At 48.8% G+C, this 23,669-nt stretch overlaps 1 protein-coding gene across 8 annotated transcripts in view; it reads left to right on the forward strand.

Moving 5' to 3' along the window:
* Positions 1 to 18,902, forward strand: part of LOC108932351 (muscleblind-like splicing regulator 1) — a 35,961-nt gene extending 17,059 nt beyond the window's left edge. For 4 of the 8 annotated variants that reach the window (XM_018748633.2, XM_018748632.2, XM_018748631.2 and 1 more), the window contains exons 3-11: positions 6,628 to 6,798; positions 7,772 to 7,984; positions 9,203 to 9,442; positions 10,075 to 10,128; positions 11,126 to 11,279; positions 12,185 to 12,220; positions 12,954 to 13,045; positions 15,263 to 15,336; positions 15,814 to 18,902. In XM_018748633.2, coding sequence (XP_018604149.1) covers positions 6,628 to 6,798; positions 7,772 to 7,984; positions 9,203 to 9,442; positions 10,075 to 10,128; positions 11,126 to 11,279; positions 12,185 to 12,220; positions 12,954 to 13,045; positions 15,263 to 15,319 — 1,017 coding nt within the window. In that variant the 3' untranslated portion in view covers positions 15,320 to 15,336; positions 15,814 to 18,902. The remainder of the gene's footprint in view (positions 1 to 6,627; positions 6,799 to 7,771; positions 7,985 to 9,202; positions 9,443 to 10,074; positions 10,129 to 11,125; positions 11,280 to 12,184; positions 12,221 to 12,953; positions 13,046 to 15,262; positions 15,337 to 15,813) is intronic. The other 4 variants (XM_018748634.2, XM_018748635.2, XM_018748637.2 and 1 more) reach the window with 4 other exon arrangements.
* Positions 18,903 to 23,669: the final 4,767 nt, after the last annotated feature.

Below are 23,669 nucleotides of genomic sequence, written 5' to 3' on the forward strand. Positions count from 1 at the left end.
GTGTGCACACACACACAGACACTCACACACACACAGTCTGACAACATTGCAGTGCAATTATCACATTGACACTCGGGCCTCCAGTGTGGCAAGGCACTCCACGATTTACTTAGTTGCATCCTTTTTTTCTGCAGACCGACAGGAGTACTGACCAGAGCAAGTCAGGCCCTTTGGGTGGAGCACATCTGTGGCAGGTGGAGGCTGCCCATTTATCCAGGCGGAGTCAGTACTTAAGAGGGTTGAGACTCTTCTTAGAAACATGTGGTCTGAAGGACTTTCTGTGGGAAAATGAAAGTTGTGTGTAGGGAATTTGAGGAAGGTGGAGGTTGCCATCATGGATTTTAGAAGCAGTCAGATCTTCATCTTACATTGTCCCTGTGAAGTGAGAGAAGCTTGTTGCTACAAGACCACGACCACAGTGGCAGTATTTATGGCTCTGTGTGTGTGTGTGTGTGTGTGTGTGTGTGTGTGTGTGGGGGGGGGGGGTTAAGTATATGTGTGTATTCATGTACCAGGTACAAACTATATATTGGTCTTTGTGTGTGAGGCCACTACTCAGAGCCAGACTTGGACCGTGACTCCAGTCAGTGCTCCAGCTTGTCTCTGGCTGTTTCTCCAACAGGAAGTGGAGTCCTGGCACAGATGCCGCTCTCTTCACCCCAGCGACACTTTCCACAGAAATGCTGCCAATGGATTCTGAGCTTTTAAACTTCCCATCTTTGCCAGTTCTGGGAAAAGTCAGGAGCTCAAACCTCAGGTCCCTGGTCCTGCCTCTCCTGTCCTCCCCAGTCCAAAACATCTCCTATGGACCATCTCCTGGTGCCACTCTTCTCGGGCGTTGCTTTAGAAACGGCGCTCTCGGCCACAGGGATGTTGCTCTTGGAAAGTCGATCTGTTTAGGACTGACTCACCAGCATCGGAATGTCCACATTCTGACAGTGAACCAAGCAACACACACACACACACACACACACACACACACACACACAAGTAATATCCCACATATCGCTCAGAAACAGCTCCCTCGCAATGTTTATGTGTTTTTAAAGTAGTACTTGCCTTTGTGAGTGGACTAGAGTTCCTATAGGTGTGGTGTAACTGTCACTGAGCAGCAGGGGACAGGATGGTACACACAGCATTTTAAAGGCTAGGGAGTCTGTGGAGGGGGTGTGTGGTGGCGCAGTGGGTTTGGCCGGTGCCTGCTGTGTGGCAGGTCTGGGGATCGAGTCCTGCTTGGGGTGCCCTGTGGTGGACTAGCATCCCATCCAGGGTGCTTCCCCTTCCCACCTTAGCCTTGTGCTTTAGGCCTCGGCTTGCTTGTGATCCCACTTGGGACAAGTGGTTGTTGATGTTGGAGTTTGTGGAGGAGTCAGGTGAGGAAATTCCACATGGAGGAACTGGGAGGTGTACCAGAAAGTCCTTGAGGGGGTAGTGCAGTTGATGGACTTCCAGCGTGTGTATTTGTGAGAGAGAGCAGTGAAGTGATGATATCTGTTATTAAAAGATGTTTCCATAGCACAGTGTCAGTTCAGGACCTGAAATATTTGTCCTTTCTTAATTTTCCATAGTTTTGTCCACATTTCTGAGGTCCTACACATGGGGGGGTGGCAAGGAAGCACACAGAAATAACATGGGTATGAAGTGTGGGATCTCTGATAAGAGACAGAGACTTACTTACTCCTTCCACCCCTCCTGGGGCATAGGCCGCCAACATGGGCTCTCCTTGAAGTTTCCTTGTTGGCGTTTCTGTAGCTGGCAAGGTTTTTATGGTGTGAAGTAGCTAGCCCCAAGCCTAACCCTCCTCCTTTCTCAGCCGGGCTTGGGACTGTCCATGGCGGAGTTACAGACAGAGACATCACACAAAATTGATCCACAGACAACAGGCACAAAAGGTTTTCAGATTCAAAAGGCTTGAATTGTTCACTCTCCTGAAACCAATTTCTTTTTTTCTGGAAGGAGAATTATGAAGTGGGGGGAGGTGAGTTATGGACGAGCGTTTAGAAGCTGTGGAGCCGTTTCCCATTTGTTACATTTCTGTTTATTAATTGGGGGAGATGAAAATGAATCACATCTGATGAGAGTGAATATTGAACTGCAGCCCATGATTGGAGTTCTCAGACTTGGTGGGAGAAGAGGCTCATGGGAAAGGAAATGATGGGATTTTCCACTGTTTTTGCAGTCTGGCACCCTGGGCCTTCCTATGAGCACTGTCACTCCATGTGTACAACTCTGTGTGTGTGTGTGTGTGTGTGTGTGTGTTGTGGTTCAGAAACTCTGCTGCTTTGTTCTTCTGAAGGATGCAGGTTAACTTCTCAGGAGTAGCTCTGGTCTTGCCCTCCCTCACATGACCATGTGTCGACCGTGTTTTCCCTCAGTAAAAACTGTTACCGAAGAGACAGGAATGTGTGACTGGATCAGACTCGAGCCACGCAGAGGGTGTCCATGTCGAAGAGCGACCGTCTCTTGGAGCCGGTTAATTAGCGCTGTTATCTTGCTGATCGCTATCAGCATGCTACGAGGAGGACGACTGCCGCGCCACGTCGGGAGAGGATGGCGATGAGTCATTAGGCCCCTGCGTCTCACCTCGCCGCATGCCGCTCTGAAGAACCTCACCCACTTGGCATCCTCGGTGCCCACCCAGACAGCACTAATGAAAGAGTGGGCGATGCCCCGAGCTCGTGTGTTTCCACTTTATTGACTGTTGTTATGGAGGCTGGGAAGTCTCTCCAGCGGGGAGACCTTGGAGGATGACCTTGTCACGACCTTGGAAGGACAGATCAGTCCTTGACTTTGTCCTGACAACATTGTATAGAGAGCTTACTGTCATCGGGGTGCAGTGGTACAGTGGGTTGGACCAGGTCCTGCTCTCCGCTGGGTCTGGGGTTCAAGTCCCGCTTGGGGTTCCTTGCGACGGACTGGCGTCCTGTCCTGGGTGTGTCCCCTCCCCCTCTGGCTTCATGCCATGTGTTGCCTGGTTAGGCTCCGGTTCCCAGCGACCCTGTATGGGACAAGCGGGTCAGAAAGTGTATGTGTGTGTGTGTGTGTGTGTGTGTGTGTGTGTGCTTATTGTTGTTGTCCTTGACCCCTGGACAAGGTGAGAGAGGCCTGTTACTGGGGCCTGCTGTCCACACAGGCGATACCGTGTTTCACATAGCCTTTTGCACTTCTCTCTGGGTGTCACACTGGGAACTTTACTGCACATATGTTCCACACGTGGCTGTTTGTTGTGTGCAGGGTGTGTTTGTCTGAGTTCACATTATGCTGTGGCCACTAGTGGGCAGAGTGGAATGAGTCCCGCTGGGCCAGTGCAGAGAGAGCTGTTGCCACCCACAGCTCTGCTTTAGGAAGTTGTCAGCGAGTTCAGGGGTGACTGGACCCCTCCTCAGTGAGTCTGGCCACGGCCCCCAGGGCAGCCCCTCCACAACGCTCTCGGGTCACACAGCTCCAGAGGGACGTGGGGACATGCAGGGGACATGCAGAGGACATACAGGCCACTTTGTGCTGTGTTCCATGTCTTTCTGAGGGATGGTTTGTGTCCACGTGAGCTGATAGCTCTGTCTCACCCCTAGCATGGTGGGGTGGGGTTGGGTGGGCCCTTGTCTCTCACAGTGCCCCTCAAACACGTACATGTCATGCACTCCGTTACCATGCTGATGACTCATGGGCTGCAATGTGAGCACTGGCACCTGAGAAAAATCGAACTAATTGTGGCTTTTCTGCCTTTTGTGGTCAGTGTGTAGGGTTAAAGGTCACTGAGCTGGCAAGGCAAACCGACCCCTAGGGTTGAGTTCGAACCCAGAACTGGTACACTCATTGAGAAGGTGCACGTGCCCAAGTCTCCCCAAGTCTGAATGCCAGTCTGAATCTCCTCTTTCCGTTGACTTCTATTTCAAGCACTAAAGTATTGCTTTTTTACACTTTCACTGAAATAGTAGTGTGTCTGTGTGTTTGAAGGCCGCTCCTGGTGAGTCAGCGCTTGGCTGTTTGTGGTCAGCAAGGGAGAATAAAGAGTTCCTGAAGAGGAGTCCACTCTCATTTCTGTACCTCTGTCTTCAACACAGACGTCCTTCCCATGTGTCTCTCTGGTTCGGTGTCCACACGGCGCTCATGTCCATCTCTGACTGCTCCGCAGAGGAGAGCCTTTCTCCTGTGTGTCTGTGTCCAAGAGCACAGCGCATTCCTGTGTGTATGTGTGTATGTGTGTGTGCGTGTGTGTGTGTGTCTCTCCCTCCTTCCCTTTCCCCAAAGGGTAGCACATTGCCATATCTCTCTGACTCTCTGATGTTGTAAATAAACTAGTAGCCTTTTTATTTGTGTGTGTGTGTGCCTGAGTTGCTTGGGTTTTTATTATCGTGAACAATAATAACACCAGTTTCGTTTCTGTTATTACACTGCTGAGGTTTCATTTATATCTCTGACTATTATGTATTACAACGTCATGTTCCAGCCGTTGCTGTATAATAACACAACCCAGCCTGCTTTGCTGCTCTGTGTGCAGCTGCAATAAAACAGTGGGTCCCGTTCCTATTATAATGATTACTGAATGCGAACCGAGCCCTACCCAACCCGCGCGCGCGCACACGCACGCACACACACACACACACACACACACACACACACACACACACACACACTTGGGTGGTGTGCAGTGACTTCCGGCCTGAATGCAGTTCACTCTTCAACTTCCTGTTGTTTACATTCCCTGGGGAAGAATGGAACTGTGATCGTTTCACATGGAATTACAGAAAACCCTGTGTTGTTCCTACACTCATGTTACTTTACTGTAATATACTTTTACATCATTGGCTACAGAAAATAAAATGAATGAGATTGGCAGCCATATTTATGAATATGGTAAATTTGAAAGTCGTGACAGCACTCCACTCCTGGAAACTCTTCACACACTGTGTGTGTGTCTGCACACGCACAGACCCGGTCTCCTGATGTCACCGTGTGACAGAGCATCTGCAATTCCGTTGTGAATCGAGAGGCTGCGTTGGTGCTGTCGTGCTTTTTACACGGAATTCCATACACTCACACACACACTCATACACACATGCGCTGTATTAGGATTGTTTGTTATGTGGTCTGTGCATTACTTCTCGTTGTTTTTGCTTTGCTGACAAAATGACTTTGTAGACTTAGGAAGTGGAAACATCTCAGTGGTGGGGTGAACGTGTGTGTGTATGTGTGTGTGTACATTAGCTTGCAGTGATTGGAAGGTCAGCTGGGGACGAGCCCTGTGACCCTATCCCACATGTCATTTTTTTCCTTTATAGGGGGAGGGGCTTCCCAGCCTGCTCACTGCTAAGAAACAGAAAGCTGCATGTACCCCCCACCCCCAGGAGAAGAGTGCCACCCCATGGTGGTGTAATTGGGAGAGAAAGCGCCGATTGGATCGGCTCTAAACAGTCTCTGTCCCCTTCCTGTGCGGGGAGGAGGCATCACCTCTGCAGATTAATGGGGCTGAAAGATCCGGGCTAATAATAGCACTTCCACAGCTTAGATTACAATCTGGAGCTGCACACACAACTCTTGTGTGTGTTCTGTCTGCATGCGCACACACATTGTTTGGGTCAGACTGTCTCCAGGTTTGCACTCTTGTTGGTAAACACAACTGAGGACCAGGGAGGTAAACCACATGTGGTTGCCATAGACACCAAGGGTCTGTGATCCTGGTCAGCCTCCCCACAATGAATGTGAGTGACGGGTGCATTGTTAACAGTATGTGTCCACTGGGGGGGGGGTCAAGGGACCTGGGGGTGTTATCCTGCCTTTTTATAGTCACACATCAGCTGTGCATCTCGTGCTGCACCCCCACTCCCAGGAGTGGAGCGGATGGGAGCAGTGGAGGCTATGTGCTGGATGTGTTATGACTGGTACTGAAAGAGCGCCCTCCTGTGGTGAGGAGCCAGAGCAACAGACCTGCAGTGTGTCTCCTAATGAGGCCAAGGTGATTTTATCTCTCCCCCTCTCACACAAACACACAAAGCAAACCCACATGTGTGCCAACACTCAGATATGGTGTGGGGCAGTTTGTGGTGAGTTCTGTGTCAATGTCTGGACCCTGACCACCTGTGGTGCTGGGTTTATGTTCCCTGGCACTGCAGCAGCCGCGTGTTCTGCTGGACAGCGAGATTCTCAGAGTCTGGCTTATAGATCTGTAGTGACTGTGCACTGAGCGCACGCTCAACCTGCAGTGTGCGTGGAGATCAGGAAGACAAGGCCCCTAGGAGCCGGTTGTACACATCTTCCAACCTAGTCCTCCAGCTCTGCTACCTCCTTGGAGGGGGGGGCTGCTCACTTTACTGTAGGCCAGCTGTGGTACTGTCCTCCGTGTGACTGGAGCGCTGATTGGAAGACTCCTTTGTCTCTCAGGGTGAATGAGACCTGTAGCAAGATTGGGAGAGACCGCCGGATATGGGGAGAGTGAGACAGAGTACCATATGCTATGACATTTGTTCTTATTGAAATTTTGTACTATGGTAATGCAGTAAAGGTCCACTGAAGGTGAAATTGATCAGAGAGGAGAGATTCTTTTGACTGCAGCTGATCATTCGTGATGTCACAGAGTGTACCAATGTCACTGACCTGTGCCTTTGCTCCCCCCTTCCCACTCCCCCCCAGGGACGATGCTCCAGAGAGAACTGCAAGTACCTGCACCCCCCTCCGCACCTGAAGACCCAGCTGGAGATCAATGGGCGCAACAACCTGATCCAGCAGAAGAACATGGTCATGTTGGCGCAGCAGATGCAGCTGGCCAACGCCATGATGCCAGGCACACAGCTGCAGCCAGTGGTGGGTGAAGCTCTGCTCTCTCGCTCTTTCTCTCTCTGACACACACACAGAGCCCTTACCTCAGAGCACCACCGTAAGGGTGAGATTGGCAGCACATACAGGAGATTAGGAACACCTCTCTGGAACACAAAGGATGGCACAGATGGATCGGGACGGGCTCCAGGCCCCGCCCGCCAAAGCCCATTTTAATTTCATGCGTGATGTAGCACTGAAGGTAATCAAATTAGCACACTGTCTCATATGCACGTTGGGGCGACTGACTGCCCTTCGCCATCCCTCACAGGATGTCTCCTGGGCTGGTGAGACAGCTTTAAGGTGGGGGGGACTAGGAGGCCAGTACGGCAACCTTTCACCTTTTAGCTGCAGAGTGGTGGCCTGTGGATGAATGTCCAGTGTCGATTGTAGTGTGAACGCAGGGACAAACACAGGGACGAGTACAGAGACGCGACCACACCTGCTCTAGGCAGAGGCTGGAGTGCTGAACTGATGAGTCACTGAGCAGCAGCACCCTCCTCCTCCAAGCCATTACCTCATCATTCCAAGAAGTTTCTGGTAGTTTCCATGAACAGACAAGAATTCACAACACGTTACTCTAGCTCAGAGACTGCAGACGCTGGACGAGGGAAATGTCCACAGGGCTGTTGAGGTGAGGTGTGGAGAACGTCTTGTGGGTCAGAGGTCATTGTAGCACCAAAGGCGATCACAGATTAAGAGTAATAAATGAAAGCTGAGCCGTTGACAAGGCAATGGGGAAATGGGTGCGGGTTTTAAAGAGAGGAACCACCATGATGCGGTAGCTGCATACAGTAAATAGGTCGTGGGGAAGAAGACACGGGGAGGAAGTGCCTCGGGGTCACACGGCAAAAGTAGGAGTCTAGCGCCCTGCATCCGTCTCACTGGGCAGGTGACATGTGTGTGGTCATTAGTCACTGTGAGTCATTTTGTGTGACCTCTGGCTTGTGACCTCCTGCAGCCCATGTTCTCGGTGACCCCCAGTCTGGCGACCAATGCCTCGGCAGCGGCAGCAGCAGCGGCGTTTAGCCCGTACCTGGGGCCGGTGTCGCCAGGCCTCATGCAGACGGAGATCCTGCCCAGCGCGCCTGTACTGGTGGCCAGCACTCCGAGCGTCCCTGTCCCCACCGCCAGCGCTGCCGCCCAGAAGCTCATGAGAACAGACCGGCTGGAGGTGAGTCCTTGCTGAAGGAAGTCAGCGGAGTCTTTCCCTGGATTTGAACCTGAAACCTTGTGGCACGCAAAGTGCAGGCACCACCTCCACAAGGCTCAAATAAACATGGGCTCCTCAATGTACAAAACACAGCTGGGGTCCTTAAGTCAGTCCCTAACTCGCTTTGTTTGTAACTCCAAGGCAGCTAGTTTGGCACTAAGCCGTGGTCATTAGAAGCTAATAGTGATATTGATGGAGGATGGAGACACCCCTCAACTATTCTCTCGTTGTTCTGTAGGGTCTGTGTGTTTGTGTTCGCATTGCCTCACAGCGTTCGCTCCACTACTGTCACGGAGGCTGCAAAACAGGGAAGTGAAGAAAATGCTGTTGAAATAAATGGTTTGTATCACTGAAAGTCCATTACTGGACCGTTAGTGAGGCAAGGACCCCTCGTGCCCATTGCAACGTGCTGATATGATGCAGACACATGCTTGTGGCCATTTTATGTTGCCTCCTTCCCAAGTCGATAATTTTATGTCGGACAGTGAGAGGCTCTCGTGAATTATGCAGGACATCGTATATCTGCAGCAGCGCAGACAAGAGATATGTCCAAAGAGAGGAAGCATAGCCAACTGATGACACACTGATGACACAGAGTCCCGAAGGTGCTTCTGTTGGACAGGGACTGCTGAGGACAGCAGGGATCAGATTCATCTGACAGAGCCTAATTTGTGTGTGTGTGTGTCTAGAGGGGATGCTGGGTACTCTCAAGAGCATCTGCTCGAGGTTGCATGGACAGTGCCTCTCCATTGTGACTCGGTGAAAGGAAGCAGTCTGACTGATGGGGGCGCTGTGTGGTCACTTTGGCCTCTGCATTGTGCCTTAAACTGTACAGGGTGGTCACTGTGTCAGCAGTAGTGACAGCTGCAGCAGAAGGAGAAGAGCGCCCCCTGCTGTCTACCAGATAACAGTGCACACAGCTCTCATTTTCCCATACTCTGTGTGAGAGAGAGAGAGAGAGAGAGAGAGAGAGAGAGAGAGAGAGAGAGAGAATAAGAGGTGCTGCAGCTGTGAGCGTGAAATGTGATGTACCATTCCTTGATATTTCTCCTTCCTCTTTCTTCTATTTCTGTTACTCTCCTGTGCTTGTCTATGAACACTCACACACTCAACTGCTCCCTTTCTCCCTCTCCCTCGCTCTGTGCAATTGTGTGCGTGTGCGTGTGCGTGTGCCTGCAGGTGTGTCGGGAGTACCAGAGAGGGAACTGCACTCGGGGTGAGAATGACTGCCGCTTCGCGCACCCCTCCGACAGCACCATGATCGACACCAATGACAACACGGTCACCGTGTGTATGGACTACATAAAGGGCCGCTGCTCGCGTGAGAAGTGCAAGTACTTCCACCCCCCAGCCCACCTACAGGCCAAGATCAAGGCCGCCCAGCACCAGGTCAACCAGGCTGCCGCCGCCGCCGCAATGGTAGGTCCAGCCCTCCGCCGCCCAGCCTGCAGGCTCTGCTGCCCCCCTTGCCCTGGGGACACCCCTGGGAGCCATAAAACTGTAAAAGAGTTTTTTAAAAAAAAAAAAAAAAAAAGAAAGAAAGAAAAAAATGAGTAACTGTAACCATAGACCCAGACGCAGCATGTTAGAGACGGGCGGGCAGCGAGTTTACCCTGCTCTGAGCGCTGTAGAGCAAGAGCCTTGGCTGGACACGGCACAGTGTGTATCTACTTGTCAGCATAGAAGAGTCTAGAAGAGTGTGTTTACCTTGAGCAAGACATTGCCGCAGCTGTTGCCATGTGCTGCAGAGTGTGACTGTAGAGATGAGCCCAGTAGTGTGTACTGCAGTCAGGTATGCAGGTGTACAGGTGTAGCTGTAGACGAGCTCAGCCTCAGTGTGTACAGTAACCACAGCAGTGCCTTACAGTGCATGCCTAGTCTTGTTATTCGTTGTATATTGCATTCCGATGATTTGTTTTTTATTTGTTTTTTTTCTCACCTACCCAAACTGCACTGCTGCCCCCATGATGCACCTCTGCTTGCTGTTTATGTTAATGCGCTTGAACCCCATTGGCCCATTGCCATCATGTGCTCGCTGCCTGCTAATTAAGACTCAGTCGGCTGTCAAATCACTGAAGCGACCCCTCGAGGCAACCTTTGACCTGGTACTATGACCTTTCACCTTTTAGCTTGGCATGTAGCTTTGTTGTAGTTATAAGTTTTTAACTAAAATATTATTATGAAAGAAATTAAATTTACATTTTGTTGCAGAATTTTCATTGATTTGGTGGTAAATTGATTGTGGCATTCTCAATGTGAACCTTTGAACACAGTCATTTACACCTTCAGCTTGCTGAGAACTGAGCCCAGTGAAAAACCAAAATGTAGATTTAAAAAGTGTTTTTGTAAAAATGGACCACAGTCAATCAATCACCTGAACTCTGTTTTAATGGTAAATGAAGAGCGCTCTAAAGTGTAGATAAACACTATGTGTGTTGGCATGACTCTGTGTTTATGTAGAACATGTCAAGTACTGCAGTGTAACTATTCAAATGTCTTGCATGTTTGTACTGTTGGGGTTTGCATGTCTAATGGGGGAGCGGGGGGGCTCTATGGGTTGTAATCCTCTCTAGTGACAGAATTAACATGGCTTCCACTGTCCTTCATGGAGTTAGCAGTGCAGCTTTCCTTCTCAATGCCATTTCCATTGAAACTCCTGTTATTTACTACTGTTACATTGATTTACTGTCTTGATTAAAGTATGAGAGAACATGGTAACGTGCAGGTGCAGCACACCCTTGCTAGATGTGTTAGAGCAGTGCTTGCCTGTTTTGCATTATTACATGTAATGTTAAGAATGTGATTCCTGTCGAGTTACGAGGTGTTGATGTTATGACTCGTTCCCATGGTTACCATTGTCCGTATTGCTGTCAGCACCACTGTCTTGCACTGGAAGTAGTTTAGTCCACCGCCTGCTTGCTGGTTGCTCATCATCAAGGTCCAGAGAGGTGGGCCTGTTGTCCTCTAATGACATCTTTGTTCTCTCTCTCTCTTCTACTGTCACTCCGCTTCTGTTGCGTGGTCACCCCCCCCCCTCCCCCCCCCCCACACACACACACACACACACACACACACACACACACACACACATTGGGTTGGCAGGGAATCCCTCCCGGAGTCCTGCCCCCTTTACCAAAGAGACCCGCTCTGGAGAAAGCCAATGGTGCCACTGCCATGTTCAACGCTGGCATGTTCCAGTATCAGCAGGCCCTCGCCAATATGCAGTTCCAGCAGCAGGCCGCCTTCATCCCGTCAGGTACAGCGCTCGCACCTCTGACGTCTGACCCCTGACCTGCTCTAAGCAGGAGATGCTCGGTACAGCCGGAAGCTTCTCAGTGCTGAGTGGCCGGGACGGGGCTTTAGTGACCTGTACAATTAACATTAGTTTGTGGGCCCCCGTGGTAGACAATGTGATTGACAGAAGAGGAGGTGTCTCGGAGACGCTGTCCTCAGCAAGGCTGTTTCCCCCCAGTGCAGCCAATCAGAGACTGTTTTATACCAGTGTGTGAACAGACTGCTCAGAAACACAGCTCACCACTTACAGTGGCATGATTCCGTAGCAGTGAATTGAGGTGCGCTGTGTCTTAGCGCCCCCTATCCATAGCTGTTCTGCAGCACACGCACTGCAGCCACATCCTCTCTTTTTAGCTGTGCGTGTGTATGTGTATATAGTAACAATAAAAGCACCGTGCTTGGACTGATTAATGAACTGAGCCCTTCAGCTAGAAATTCTTTCCCCTAAATTGTATGTATGGCCACTGGAATTCAGAACACATTTTGTTGTGCAGTGTGACAGATATAACTGTATTCACCAGCATTTATACCCTGGTTTTATTTAGTTTATCCTCTGTAGTTTAGTCGTGAGCCCTGCCGTCATCTTAATTGTACCTCTTGTTGTGATCTTGTCATCATTATAACTCCCCTCATGCCTGTTGTTACTCGATGCAGCTACACACTGCAAATAACACTGTCCTTATTTTGGCAAATTGTTCACGACTTTGTAACTGATCGATTTGTGCTTATCGTGTTTATCCTGCTGTTCCCATAACAACAACATTCTCTTCCTTAGTTTTTCATTCTAATGACACTTGTGATGGGTTGTTTTGATTCTTCTCCCTCTCCCTTTCCAATCCACTTCCTGTTGCAATGCATGATGGGCAGGCTCAATATTGTGCATGACACCTGCAACAAGTGTTGGTAGGTGCCGGCTTTCTTTCTTAATGATCCTAAAGCCTTTTACGTTGCTCCCACCCCTTCATAATCCACAGCTCGGAGGAGGTAGCCATTATCCCCCACCCTCCCACTAACATCCATCAATTAAATTTAAGAGCTGACATTTAATTGACATTTTGCACCTGAAGAAAAAAGCAACAAAACAAAAGGGCAGCTTTCCTTGCACCTGTGTGGATTATGTTGGTTGTGAGTTTCAGACAAAGGCCTTGTTCTTGTTTACAGTTGTTGTTTTAATCTTGTACAGTATGTGAACAATAGTTTTTTCCCCCATTATTATAATGCTTTGTTGTATTTGGCAGAATGTTTTATCATGAGTTCTGAAGACAATAACATTTGACTTTGGCTCTATTAGTGAGACGTATGGTAACATGATACAGTGTGGTGTGGAGACCTGTGTCTCACGTGCTCGTGGGTGTGTGAGTGAGCCGTGTGCAGGTACATTAGTGCGGTAGCTGTTCTCATGTGTTGTGTCCCCATCCCCCATCCCCCCCTCCCAGTGGAATGCTCTGCTCTGTGGCTGCATGTCACTGTGCTGGTGGTCCGTCCCTGTGTCACATGGCTTTCCGCTGTTGCATCCACCCCTCCCTCCCTCCCTCCCTCCCTCCCGCTCACTTCTCCTTTTACCTCACATCTGCACTGATAGCCATATTGCTGCACTCCTCTGTCTGTTTGCTTATGTGATTTTCCCTCCAAAAAGTTCCCATGATGCACGGTGCTACGCCAGCCACTGTGTCTGCAGCAACCACGTCTGCCACAAGTGTTCCCTTCGCAACCGCCACAGCCAATCAGGTTTGCTCTTTTACTGCTTCTTACCTCCCTACGACCAGTTGATGCCTCTCTCCTGTCTTCATGCTGGGCTCTGGGCTCTGGGGTGGGGTCTGTGGGGCCTGTGGAGTGTGGGAGCTCCTCCCTGGTTGGTCTGCACGCCACTGTGCTCAGTGAAGCCCCTTCTTCATGACCACCGTGAGCCATTAATGAGTCCAGTGGGACTTCACTGACATGGCTCTCGAACCACTGACCTTCTGTCACTTTTCACCCCACCTGTACTTAACCTTTGTCGTTCAGCCCGTCCAGGAGCTGCTGTGAGTTCATCATTACTTGTGAAACAAACGGAAGCTTTTATTTAAGGATTTAAAGTGCACCGTAAACCATTTAATTTGAAATATTACATGTAAATATAGGTACAAAATCAGAACTCAGCAGCTTGAGTCTTCACTCACTTTTGAGGACACTTGGTGTGTATTTGGCATGTTCTTCTTCGTGAAGGACAGTCCGTCGCTGTTACCAGCGCTCAGGGTGTCACGGGGCAGCTGGTGTCACTTTAGTCATCATTTGGCCACAGCTGCGGTCAACAAGACCACTCTAGTCATACACTTGCAGTGCACCTCGGTCAGCTAAGAACAGCTTAAATTCAGTCCACGACAATTCAGCGGTTCCAGCTGTTTTTCAGATGTGCCGTGATATTTTACTGTACAGATTGTACCGTACAAAGTTCTAGTTAAGCTCATAGTGTTTTCTACACTTAGTCCCTTTCACCTGTAGACCTTTCAGTTCACAGTCAGACTGAAAGGTTTGGACTGAGTTACATATTCTGATATTCAAATCCAGCTTTTTAGTCTGAACAGCGTCAATTTCGAAGATTCGAGAATTTCCCGAAGAACAGAAAAAGTCCAGCTGCCCTGCGAAGGAAAGTTGCACTAGAACTGAGTAACATTGACTTTTTGACTGAGGATAAAAACAAACCACATATGCTCTTCATATCACAGTCCACCGTCCTACCTGTTTGTCCTTGACACAGCAGGCAGCACGTTACCCCATCACGCGGTCACTTTACTTCCAGAAAAGGTATTTTATTTACTGCACAGTATACAAACATTAATGCTTGTTCCATAACAAATCGCAGTTCTGTACACAGTGACAATCTCAGAGAATCACATCATCAATAAAGGCAAGGGACACTACAGAAGTAGCACATTCAGTACTAATGGTGAGACCCTTACGCTGCTGGTAGTGTGAGACTGCGCTGCGCCTCTCGCCCTCAGTCGCACACAGAAAATGGAGCATTAAAAAACACAAGTGAGAAATTATTAAGACCATTAAACATGGTGGGAAGCAGAAATTAAATTGTAGGTCCCGGTTCATATAATTTCTCCCAAATAAAGGGTAAAAAGTGCAGAAACTTTGTTAGTGACAAATTGTCGTCGTGTTGTTCTGAGCAAAACAAGAAAGTAGATAGAAGAGCACGGTGAAGGAAGCGAAGAAAAAGAAAAGGACTCTCCAGCAACCAGGATGTAATAATTATTAGTCGCATGACCACAGTTAGTCACCTTCCTGCTCAGCTCCTTCTACCCGTTTTAATAATTTGGATAAGTGAGGCAATGCAATAACTCTCCTTACTGATATGGTAAAATGTGTAGCAGTTGTCAGTGCCACGCATAACATGCCTTTATTCTGGCTTCAATTAATTTTGGGAGATGCATCGTTCATCCGAAAACATATTCTTGCCCCATTAGAAGGGATGGTCAGTCAGTACCCCACCCCCACACAGCAGCTCCAGGGAACTAAACGACATCAGTGCTGCTAGCGGAGGGGCGGCTGAATGCCGAGCACCACGGCGCTCTACCGCGGTAGCGCTCGTAGCGCCTAGCTGCTGCGTGCAGGTCAGCCAGCAGGCCCAGTGGGATTTGCACGGGGGGTCTTGGTAAGCACGGCTTTCCGTAGCCCAGCCCCAGCGACCCCCGACTGCGTTTTTGCCCCAAAATTATCCGCAGGGATTCAGCCCTTTTCTGGTCTTCATTGTTCATCGTGAAGACGGTCAGGAAACCAATTGACCGCATTAAAACACAATGTTTAGGTAGAGCTCTGCACGTAGTGCAGACGGAGAGAAGTTCGCACTCCAGAGTAACCAGTGTATGTGTGCCTGTGCGCGTGCGTATGCGTGAACTGCTATTTGCTCTCGGTCGACCTGCATGTGGGTGTTTCACTGCCCTTCTTCTCTGTCTTCAGATTCCAATAATATCTGCAGATCATCTGACTAGTCACAAGTATGTGGCTCAGCTGTAGAAACTCCACCCTGAACAGTGAGTTTGTTTCGCTTCCCTTTTTGTTTCAGTCCACACATCAGTGTCCTCGCTGTTTGTCTTCATTCTGTCCTTCAAATATGTCATGCTGTGGTGCCCCCTCCTAGAGAAGAGGGCCAGCATGTGGAGCAGCTTAGAGCCTCTGCCTTTGCGTGTTGAGATTGATCCTTGGTGAAGGTACTTAGCCTGCGTTGATGCGGTAAAAGGTACCCAGTAGAGAAGTGTAAATCAGTGTAAGTAGCTAGACGCTGTAAGCGGTTTTACAGAAAATTGTCATATGAAGGAAGGAAGGAATGAATGAAGAGAAGCACTGTTGTTTGCTACGTCGCTCCCACACACTCGCTCCTCGACTCTTGCTGGAGCTGTGAACTCCTAGACGAACGTGAGCATCCTGCCAGCGCCGATAAGACCGTTGCCGACTTCCTCCCCCTGTATTTGGTTCTGCGTGATCAGGTTCGTATTTTGTTCCACCTTCAGATCATCCTGAAGTGTGCAGGTGTCCCATTCCCGACAGACATTGGCCCTTCATAACATCGAAGAACCACGCTGAGATCAACACAAGACGGATAGGAAGACCCCACGCCCAACTGAAGCCCCTCCCTCTCCCGGAATTCCGACAACGTGGTGTCTTGCCGTGGCGGGGCTAGGACCCCACACCCCGACCCTACCCTCAGTGTGCCGGTGTGAGCTGCGCGGGCTGCACTGTCTGCCTTTCCCTTCCATCTGCGCAGGGCTGCTCAGGCCGGCGGCCACATTGGCGCAAAGCCCCGCCCCCCTGCACACACATCCAGGAGCGTCCGACCGCAGAGGTGTCAGGCGAGCGCAGCGGTACAGCAGTAGACCAAGAAATGCTTCTCTTTTCATTTGTTCCTTTGTTTGTTTTAAATCAAAATCTTTCTTTCATGGTTTACAAAAAAAAAAAAAACAAGAAAAAACAAAGGTGCACCTTGTATTTAAACGAAACGGGAATATAGAATATAAATGCCATATAAGATGAGTTGTGCATGCACAGTGTTCTTAAGTGTTTGTACGGATTCTGTTCAATAAGCAAAGTAGATTGTATGGAAGGAGCGGGTGCGAGGTGACGAAACAGATGAATGTTTAGGGTACGAAACACACGAGTGTCCTTGGTGAAGCACATCGAAGCTTTAAAGACGGGGCTCTAGGACCCAAGTGCCATTGACTGTACACCCCAGACTAGTGTTATTCCAGCAGTGTTACTGAGCACCGCCTCCCCGGTGTTTTCTGTTCTCTACCTGTCATTTGACTCGATCGATCGCTTTATCGTTTGTCAGAGGCCTTCACTGAAGACGCGTCGGCGATGACGTGGGGCGTCAGCCCAGGGGTCTCGACCCAATGCCTTACCGTGGCTGCACTTCCTCTCTGCTCTCCGCTTCCTCGCGGTACAGCACGGCGAGGTGGGCGGGGAGACAGGGGGGTGGCGTGGCGCGGCGCGGCGCCTCGCTGCACGCAGCACCAAGGAGGCACTCGCTACAGACGCACGCGCCGTAAACCAAATTGCCGAGCAGATGCTGAAAGTAGTTACAGGGTTGGATGTGAATTTGATGACTATTTTACTGGCTTTTACTTTGCTGTCGTTACGATGACTTTATTGTTGTGTGCGACGCGGCGGCGGTGTGTCCCGGTGAAGGAGCGCCGTGAGAGGCGTCGCCCAGTGGCTCTTACTGATTACTGATTGTATTGTACATCCGGTGAAGCCTTAGATCCCACCTGGGGCTCAATGCCGTCACCTGGAACCGCAATCACGGCGTCACCACACTGTACAGTGTACTCTGTACTCGTTGTACTCCGCTGTGCTCCTCGCGCGCGCGCGCGCACACACACACACAAACACACGCTTTATTACACCTTTCGCTTCCCTCTTTGTTTCTCTCTCTCATTGCATTTATACACTTCTGTTTGTTTTCTTACATTTTGATTTTATATTACTTACAAGTTGGATACTGTTGTAATATTTAGTTAGTGGATTTCTGTCTCATTAGATTTTGCCGATAACTTTTGTAGAATATGAAATATTAGAAAATGTGTTCTTCATACCATACTCATAGTTTTAAATTTACATGTAGTGTCAGTTTAAGTATTAGTATTATTGTTTATTGTAAACTAAATGATTTTTATTTTTAGTGAATTGTAAGAATGTCGGTCATTTTTCATTGTCTGTTTGAATTCTTTGAACAAAGATCTTTTATATGGATATCTTACGATGAGGAAATCGTTCCTAAGAAAGGTCTTGTTGCTGTGGCAACGGCTCTGGTGGACAATTGCGTAAAATTTTAATGATTTATGGTTTGTAATTAGTCACTATTAGAAGAGGAAAAAAATGAATAAAATGTCTAGCTCTTAGATGTTAGAGTAAAAGTTATTTTCTACTGTATCCATTTGAAATAGTGAACTATTGTTTTAATATTTTTAAAATCCCTGGATGTCTTGTTTATAAAAGCTGCGTAACGGACGGCTCTCGGTGTCGACGGGAGCTGAGGCTGCAGGCGAGCAGGTAGAACTTAAGGGACGAAGGTTGACTTTTTTGCACTTCTGTACATAGTCAAAAAAGAGAGAAAACATGTATAATATTGAGATCTTATTTTGAATAAAAAATGTCTATAATAATGAGGAATTTTGTTAGGTTAACTAAAAAAAGACTAAAGACAGGCTGAACAAAACTGCTTGCGAAAGCGCCGCGGAGGCGTCGAGCTTCGGCCTGCTCCGGAAAAGGCCAAACGTCGCTCTGCTTTCTGCGCAGCGGCTTGTAGTTCGCCCGGAAGCCCGGTGGGGGTGAGCGGCGCCCCCCACAGGTCACCCGACTGACCGGTTAGCGTCCGGCTGCCTTGCCTGCCGTAACACAGGTGTGGCCGGACCACGCCCGTCCCGGTCCAACCATATAAAAACTTCTGTTTCTTAGGTAGTCAGAGAGGATTGCATGTTTGAGGCGACATACAAAATCAACAAATAAATACAAATTTTATAGAGCAGAGCATATTTAAAGGATAATATCGAAATAATGGACTAAGACAAAACAGGATAACAAAAGCAAATATGTGTTTAAAAGTTACAAACTAAGGTAAAACTCATAAGTTTCATTAGTTCAGGAGTATTAACAGACTGAAAACACACACACACACACACACACACACACACACACAGACACACACACACACAAGCACACGCGCGCACATGCACACACCGTAGCTGTAGTGGTCACATGATTATTTATATATTTTCAGTTGTGCTTTTAGCAGATGAAAGAAATGAGGAACGCGGAGGAACCTCCGTTGAAATACTTGTTCAGCGGAGAAGGATGGCGTCCCGTGTTTGGGTTCAGCGACCCAACTTTCACCCTCTCATCTGCTCAAAGCACACGTCTGGGGTTCAAGCAGCGCGTAACCAGACCTGCCGACATTTCTTCTGCTTGTAGTTGCTAAAAAAAGACAATGTATTCTGTCCTCTGCTGCAATTTGTTTTATGCTAATTTTATTATCAATGCTATATTTGATTCTTGCTGTTATGAATTTAAAAGATAAAAAATATATTAATAAAAATAAAGTGGATTTGCTCTAAAAAAGAAAAAAAAACATGGTTTCGACTGTTTTGTGTTGTTCTCATCCTAAAAGAGCGCAGAGGAGTGGCTGTGGACGGCTCCTCATAATAGCAGCAAATTCGCATCTCTCTCAAACTTTTCTCCCCGGCAGTACCTCAAAAAGCAAATTGCTGTGCCCTCTGTGTCACGGCTCTGGGTTCGAATGCCACACTGAAGTGTGAGGCAGCCAGAAACCTACAGGGCAGCAGGTGGAATGAGGGAAGTGGTGTCTCCTCCACGTGAGTTAGTCCATCACGTGGTGTGACCTGCAGCTCACAGTCTAAGCAGGCGGTGGATGTTCAGCAGGGGAGGTGTGTGTCTCACTAACTCTAACACTAACTGGCAGGGCCTCGAACCTTACTAGTATGCAACTGGCATATGAATCAATTCAGAGGGAAAAGCAGGTGAAGAAATGCAAAAATGGATCCCGTGAAAACTGCTCTACCAGCTGAAGCGCTGAAAGCAAACATGAGGTCGAAGTGGTTCTCTTTCCTACCACAAGGTGGCAACTCCTCCACGGGGAGGGACACGTGTCCTACGGTGCGGCAGCAAGACGACGGTCACGTTGAAAGCAGACTTTCCCAATAATGAGAGCCGAATGTTGGTTCCGTCATACAGGGCTGAGATATCCACCACTGATGTAGGAACTGATCTCATGCCCACCCGCTGGGCCGGTGTGTTTGCAGACAGGGCCGTGACACCGCATTCGTTACCACGCCTCCCTGAACCTCAGCCACCTCGTTTCAATGCACGCAGTCAATCGGTGACCGAAGTTTTGCGTCTTTTCTGCAATTTCATGACTGTCAATATCTCAATACATTTGGCACTGAAGGCAAGGGCAGCTGGCAGCATAATGCTTAGAACTACTGCCTATGGACCCAAAGGTTGTGGGTTTGAATCCCCCTGACAGCTGTAGTACACTTGAGCAAAGTACTAACCCTGAATTACTCTACTAAAATTGCCTAGCTGTACAAATGGGTAAATAATTGTAGGTAGAGTTGCATTTTAAGTCACTTTGGAGAAAAGCATCATTTAAGTAAATAAATTTCAATGATGCTTCACTGAATTGATATAGTAAAAACTGGGTAAATAATTACATGCAGCTTCAGTTTGTAGAAAAGCATCAAATAGAAGTTCAAATTGTTTTATAGGGAACAGAGAATTTTGAACTGAGAAACATCTCTCTAGATGTAAGCATAGCCTGTGGGTGGAGGGTTCGATCGGTGCCCTTTTTCCTTCTCATGCCAGTGCAGCAGGGGGCAGCGTAATCACCCTTTTGGTTTTGCAGCCTGCAAATGAATCCACTGAAGAAGCGTGTGTGTGTGTGTGTGTGTGTAAGCGAGAGTGGGGAGGTGGGGGTGAATATGATACGTAATTCAGCCAGGGGCCTCCGGAAGAAAGTCAATGAACTTGTGGCATTTCCTCTTGCTCCAGTAATTGGTTTTCAGATTGTTTGCTGGCTGAGCTTCCCATTAAGGGCGCAGAGAGCCGGCACCCAGAACTCACCCCCCAACCCCCCCGCGCCCCAGGCATTAGCAGCAGATGATTGCATTAGGTGGCTTAATGACCCAGCCCGGAAGCAGTAATGGCACCTACCGTAGCGCACCAGCCATCGCTCACGGAGCCGCCGCAGCATCGCCGCCGCCTCGCCAGCGCAGTCGGGCGGAACTGGGACGCAGTTTGCAGCTCTTCATTTTTCATCCATGAGAGCGAAGAAACCCTGAGAGACATCGGACCCCGTTCTAACACTCAGACACACATTTATCAGCAATGAAAAATCAATGGAATGTGTGTCAAGAGTAATCAAATCTGAACAGCAGTAGAGGTGAGAAAACGAATCCCGTTAGAAATGATCAACCAGGAAAAACGAGAGTTTCTTAACCGCTTGAGGCCTTGCGAGGTGCACACCCATGGACCAGGTAAGGTGATTCTGATCTGATGCCACCCCAGTGTAATGCTGTAAAACGGCAGGTAACATCCTCTCTCTGCCAGATATACTGCAGCACTTGCGTTTTACGGTGGACGGCCCTCGGCAGGCTGAGGAGACGACGGCTCGGTCCTCACCCGGTACCGATGGATCCTTTCACTGCATCTCTCCTGAAAACGAGGAGCCATTGATCTCCACGCTGCACTGGCCTTTGCTCCCAGGAGGCCAAACAGTCCAGTGGGGCATCCAGCCAGAGCAGCCACAGGGTGCAGGGACTTTCACCTGCCCTAAGTGTCACAGCAGGTGCAGGTGTCTGCGTGAAGATGTGTGTGGCAGCGCATGTCCTCATTTACATTTATTCACTCACTTTAATCCAAGGTGACTCAGTGTGAAGCTACTGACAGTGATTTGCCTATTTATACAGCTGGGTCATTTTTTACTCTATCAATTCAGGGTAAGTACCCTGATCAAAAGTACTACAGCAGGAGAGGGGATTGAAATGAGGCTTTTGTGAGTGCAAGGGGGCAGCGCTAACCGCTGCGCCACATGATGTGTGTATTCCCTGCGATGTGTCTGGAAACACAGGTTTAAGGAGCGTGATGTGGTGCAGCGTGTAACACAATCAGCTGAACTCCAAACAAGAAGGCTGAGTCCAAGGTGTAGTGTAGTGGTTAGAGCTACTACCATTTGAGTCCCACCTCCAGCTGGAGTACCCTTGAGCAAGGTTACTGACCCTAAAAAATTGCTCCACTTAAATTACCAAGCTATGTAAATAGTTGTAGGTTGCTGTGGAAAAGTGTGTCAGCTAAATGAGTAAATGTAAAACATGGTGCAGAAGGGGGTGCACTAATGCCAATCTCTCATATTTACACCACAGGTCTGTGCTAAGGATGTCACGAGTACAGAATATACAGTTTCGAGAAAAAGTATTTCTTCCCTTCCTGATTTCCTCCTATTACTGCAAATGGGTTCACGAATTTGTGCTTGAAAACCTACCGTTGTTTCTGGACTAAAGCAGCTCTGCAAGGAGGAGTGGAGTAAAAGTCTTCCACAGCGACGTGAAGGACTGGTATCAAATTATAGGAAGTGTGTGGTTGCAGTCGTTATAGCTAAAGGTGATGCAACCAGTTACTGGGGGTAAAGGAGCAATTACTTTATTTTCACAAAGAAATACGTTTAAAAAAAAAACTGAAATTTGTTCACTCAAGCGCTCTTTATCTATCATTATATTCCGGCTGAAAACCGGAAAACGTTCCATGTCAAAATCTTGCAGTAATAGAGGAAATAGGGATTAATCACACACACACACATTTTCTAAACCGCTTGTCCCATACAGGGTCACGGGGAACCGGAGCCTACCCGCCAACACAGGGCGTAAGGCCGGAGGGGGAGGGGACACACCCAGGACGGGACGCCAGTCCGTCGCAAGGCACCCCAAGTGGGACTCGAACCCCAGACCCACCGGAGAGCAGGACCCGGTCCAACCCACTGCGCTACCGCGCCCCCCCTAGGGATTAATCAGGGGTGAAATAATCTTTCACAACACTGTAACGCTACAGCGCAGGTGCACGCCGCCCATCTACCCCTCAGCGTTTCACCACACATTTACTGTTGTCTCTCTCTGCTGTCAATCTGTTGCCGGTCAGGAGTGTTCTTCCATTTCTTGGCAGCCAAGTGAGGTCACATTTACTGGTGTCCTGGACGGAACTCCGGCTCTTTGCCAGCAGATGATGGCCTTCTTTTGCTCCGTGGAAAGATATCTCCCAGTGCTGCCCAGTAACGTGAGCCTTTACCCCCTCCCAGCACTGCTCCTATTTCTGCTCAGAGGAACACGCCGCAGATCCTGTGGAGATGTTTACCTGACAACAACCACCCTGAAAGCAAAAGCAGTGTAACGCTGTAGAGCAAACTGCACCCCTGGCTGCACACCAACAGGAACAGTTGGGCCCCAATCTGCTGAACTCAGTAAGTGCAGTGCAGTAAGGGGGTGGGGGGGGGGAGAGTGCACTATGGTCTATCACTTCCTCATAAATTCATGCGCAAAAAGACTCTGATTCAATTCAATCAGGTGTGGCTGCCAGCTCTTCCAAATCTGAGGCTCTTCCTGCGCAGACGCGTCCAGTCAGCGTGTGCCAGGGCTGCCATCCCTTGTGATGTGGCAAAGGAAGAGAAGGAGGTGTCATCAAACTGACTCCATTTAAGGCCTCTTGCTGCTGTTGTCTGGCTGCAGAGGAAGGACCCAACATCCCTAACCGAAGACATGCCCATCAAGGCTGAACATCAGTTGCATATATATGACCTCATTTCTTCTCCCTGCTCCAGTAAACAGCGCTTGGGCTTTGGTCATGCTATAAATCGAAGCTATAGAACGTTTTAAATTAATATTCAGCTGAAGCCCAGCAGACAGACTTGTTCACCGTATCTCCCCTCCTCTGCATTAATGAATTTTATGAAGTTCAGATGCGATTTATGGAGAGAAGGGCTCACTCTGGCAGGTTTGCGGCGGTTTAAACTCGGATTGTCACTCCAGTCCATTAACTTTTCGCACCACAGTTCGGTCCTCCTGGACAAAGACCTGAAGGTACACGTTCACCTACTTACATTTACATTTATTCATTTAGCAGACGCTTTTGTCCAAAGAGACGTACATCTCAGGAAAAGTACAATTTATGCATTACATTAAGATGAAAGAGACATAGCTGCAGATATGAAAGTCTCAAGTAAACCTAGTTTGTTACCTACTACTTGCTGCACCGAGGTTCATCGTTTGAGTAGGTGCATAAAACACAGGACAGACAAATCCCGATACCC

The sequence above is a fragment of the Scleropages formosus genome, chromosome 10 (assembly GCF_900964775.1).
Source record: "Scleropages formosus chromosome 10, fSclFor1.1, whole genome shotgun sequence".
Taxonomy (NCBI): domain Eukaryota; kingdom Metazoa; phylum Chordata; class Actinopteri; order Osteoglossiformes; family Osteoglossidae; genus Scleropages; species Scleropages formosus.